Source organism: Condylura cristata, unplaced genomic scaffold, assembly GCF_000260355.1.
Source record: "Condylura cristata isolate star-nosed mole 26May11 unplaced genomic scaffold, ConCri1.0 scaffold00017, whole genome shotgun sequence".
NCBI lineage: Eukaryota > Metazoa > Chordata > Mammalia > Eulipotyphla > Talpidae > Condylura > Condylura cristata.
The window spans coordinates 42,081,751-42,084,694 of record NW_004567118.1 but is presented as its reverse complement, the minus strand read 5'-3'; the positions used below and the strand labels follow the sequence as shown (position 1 = coordinate 42,084,694).

General features: G+C 34.2%; 1 protein-coding gene across 1 annotated transcript in view; it reads left to right on the top strand.

The window, feature by feature from the left end:
• HABP4 (hyaluronan binding protein 4) overlaps positions 1 to 2,944 on the top strand; it is a 38,998-nt gene that overhangs the window by 30,621 nt on the left and 5,433 nt on the right. The window contains exon 6 of the mRNA XM_004684913.2: positions 1,294 to 1,465. Within this exon, the coding sequence (XP_004684970.1) occupies positions 1,294 to 1,465 (172 nt within the window). The remainder of the gene's footprint in view (positions 1 to 1,293; positions 1,466 to 2,944) is intronic.

The following is a 2,944-nucleotide window of genomic DNA, read 5'->3' as shown; positions in this document are numbered from 1 at the left end:
CATGTGGATCACCTCTGGGGCTGGGGATCAAACTCACACTAAAGTGGCTGCAGTTCGCTTGCAGCGCTGCTGCTTTGACTTGTTGCACTGCCAGGGAGGGTCCATGGCTGTGTTTCTATTTCTCTTGGGTATATACCTATTGAAACTGCTTGGTCAGATGGTAACTGTGTTTAAATATTGGAATAACTGCCAAGCTATTTTCTAAAGTAAATACATAATTTTACATTCTCACCAGCAGTGTATGAGGTTCTAATGTCTCATATCCTCACCAACAATTCTTAAATAATGCCTCTGTGGTGTAACTCAGTGTGGTTGGTTTTGATTTGCATTTCCTTGATGGCTAATGATATCAAGCGTCCTACTGACTGTTTGTAGACCTGCTTTGGAAAAAATAGCAGTTCAGAGCCTCACCTATTTTTTAGTTTGGTCATTTATCTTTTTATTGAGCTTCTTGTAAGGGTCCTTTCTATATTCTAGAAATAGACAGTATTTGCTACCATTCTGTGGGATATATTAATAACGTTTCACTTTCTTGATTTTTTTTGCAGCACAAAAGCTGTCAATTGGTGATGTATAGCTTTTTGTTTGTTATTTGTGCTTCGGTGTCACATGTACAAAATCATTACCTAATCCAAGGTCATGAAGGTTTGTGCCTGTATGTTCTCGTAAGAGTTTCACACATCTGACTACATTTATGGTGGCATCCAGCTTCTTTCTTTTGCTTGTGTTTTTCCAGCAGTATTTATTGAAAGACTTTTCTTTCTCCTTTGAATTATCTTTGGCACCATCGTCAAAAAAGAAATTGATCGGAAATGTGAGGTTTTATTTCTGGACTCTGAATTCTATTCCATTGATCTGTTTGTTACTATTCTACTTTCTTTTAAGAACTTTAAAGAGGATGTTGATAAAAGTGTGCATTCCTGAATCACTGCTTTATAACCTCTGGTCATGGTTTCCTATATTTGCTTTGTCTCCAGTAACTTCTCTCATTTTCTTCTCTGTCACATTGGTGTTCAGTACCATCTGGAAAGGTTATAATTAATGTTAATGCATTGGGAGAACAATATTCCCATTTTTCAGAAACTGCTTTAAGCACAGATAGGAAGTATCCTCACTTAGCAATAACATAGAATAAGGAAAATAAAATAAGCTTATGACTCAAAGCTTTTCTTACCTTCTTTAGACTTGAGATACAGTCCTCAGTATGTTAAACTAATGGTTATGACTTTCTTTGAGAAAGTAAATATCTCAAAGCCATCAAAATTAGTCTTTATGGTTATCCTTCTTTAATAGAGTTCCTGACTTAGAGGTAGAAGAAGAAACTCAAGTTCAAGAGATGACCCTTGATGAGTGGAAAAATCTGCAAGAACAGACCAGACCAAAGCCTGAGTTTAACATCCGGAAACCTGAGTCCACTGTACCTTCCAAAGCAGTGGTGATACACAAGTCCAAATATAGAGATGATGTAAGCATGTTTTGTGTCTAGAGGTAATATACACTGTTACTTTATTGGAAACAAAATGGGCCTTTCCACTTCTATTTTGAAAATGGAACATTAGTAGTATGGGAAGCCCAAGGAGATTACAACTGAGATGGAAAAATGCACAAAATGATGTAAAAATAAACTTTTTTTTTTTTTAAATGTAGCAGTCTGTATCACAAATGATGGACCAGAAATAGCCTGGGAAAAATCTAAACCCAGTAGGACTAGGTAATTTACATGAAGAATTTAAAGCAATAGTCCTAACTATAATTCTTGAAATAAGAAAAAGAATCGGAAAAAAAGAACATAACCATCAGACTCTAGGGAAAAACCACTGCTTTGAGGTTTTTCCTATCGTCAGGTTGGTATTTTAAAGTCACTTTGCAAAATGTACTTGGATGCTTTATGCTCTCTTGACTTTGCTTATTATTAATCTGTAATCTAGGACTGTAAATCACATTTGCCTTTCAGTGAAGGTATGGACTTGCTTTCTTCCTCACTCTCCATCAAATGTTTTTGTTTCTTTCAGAGAACCTTATTAAAATCTAAGCATTACACAGTTCAGCTATTTAATTGTATCATTCAATAGTTTGGGGGATGATACATTATTAATTTTTTTCAAATTATAGTAAAGTATATATAACATAAAAATTGCCATTTTAAAACACCTTTAAGTTTACAGTTTAGTGTCATTAATTTTATTCACATTATGTAACTTTTCAGAACTTTTTCATCACTAACAAAACCTCTACCTGTAAAACAATAACTCTTTTCCCTTTAGAACCCAGTAATCTCTGTTCTACTTTGTTTTAGTGAATTTGCCTATTTTAGTTTTCACTGCATTCTTAGAAGGAAATTAATATATTTGTCCTTTTGTGTCTGACTTATTTCACTTTAGTATATAATCTTTCTAGATTCATCCATGCCATGGGTTGTAGCAGTTCTTCATTTATTTTTTGTGCATTTTCAGTGGTAAAATACATATAAAATTTACAGTTTTATAAAGTGTGCTTCAGTGACTTTCAGTGTATTCACAGTGTTCTACATCACCTTTATCCAATCCAAAACATTTCCACATTAGTAGTCACTCCCTATCCCACTCTCTTGGCAACTGACAACTAGTGATCTTCTATCTCTGTGAATTTCTCTCTTCTGGATAGTTCATGAAAATGGAATCATACATAAGCTTTTTTGTGCCTGGTTTATTTCACTTAGCAGAATATTTTCAAGGTTTGTATTGAGATTTTTATCAGTACTTTATTTCTTACTATTAATATATACCATCTTTTGTTTCCATTTTTTGAGTATTATTGGTGATTTATACCGTTCTTATTAAGTTTTTACATGGCTTTTTTTTTTAAGATTTATTTATTTATGCATACAGAACTGGAGTACAAGCCAGAGGTGCAGGGGCAATGAGAGGATTCACCAGAGACAGAGTAGGGAGCAGGATAGGCAGAT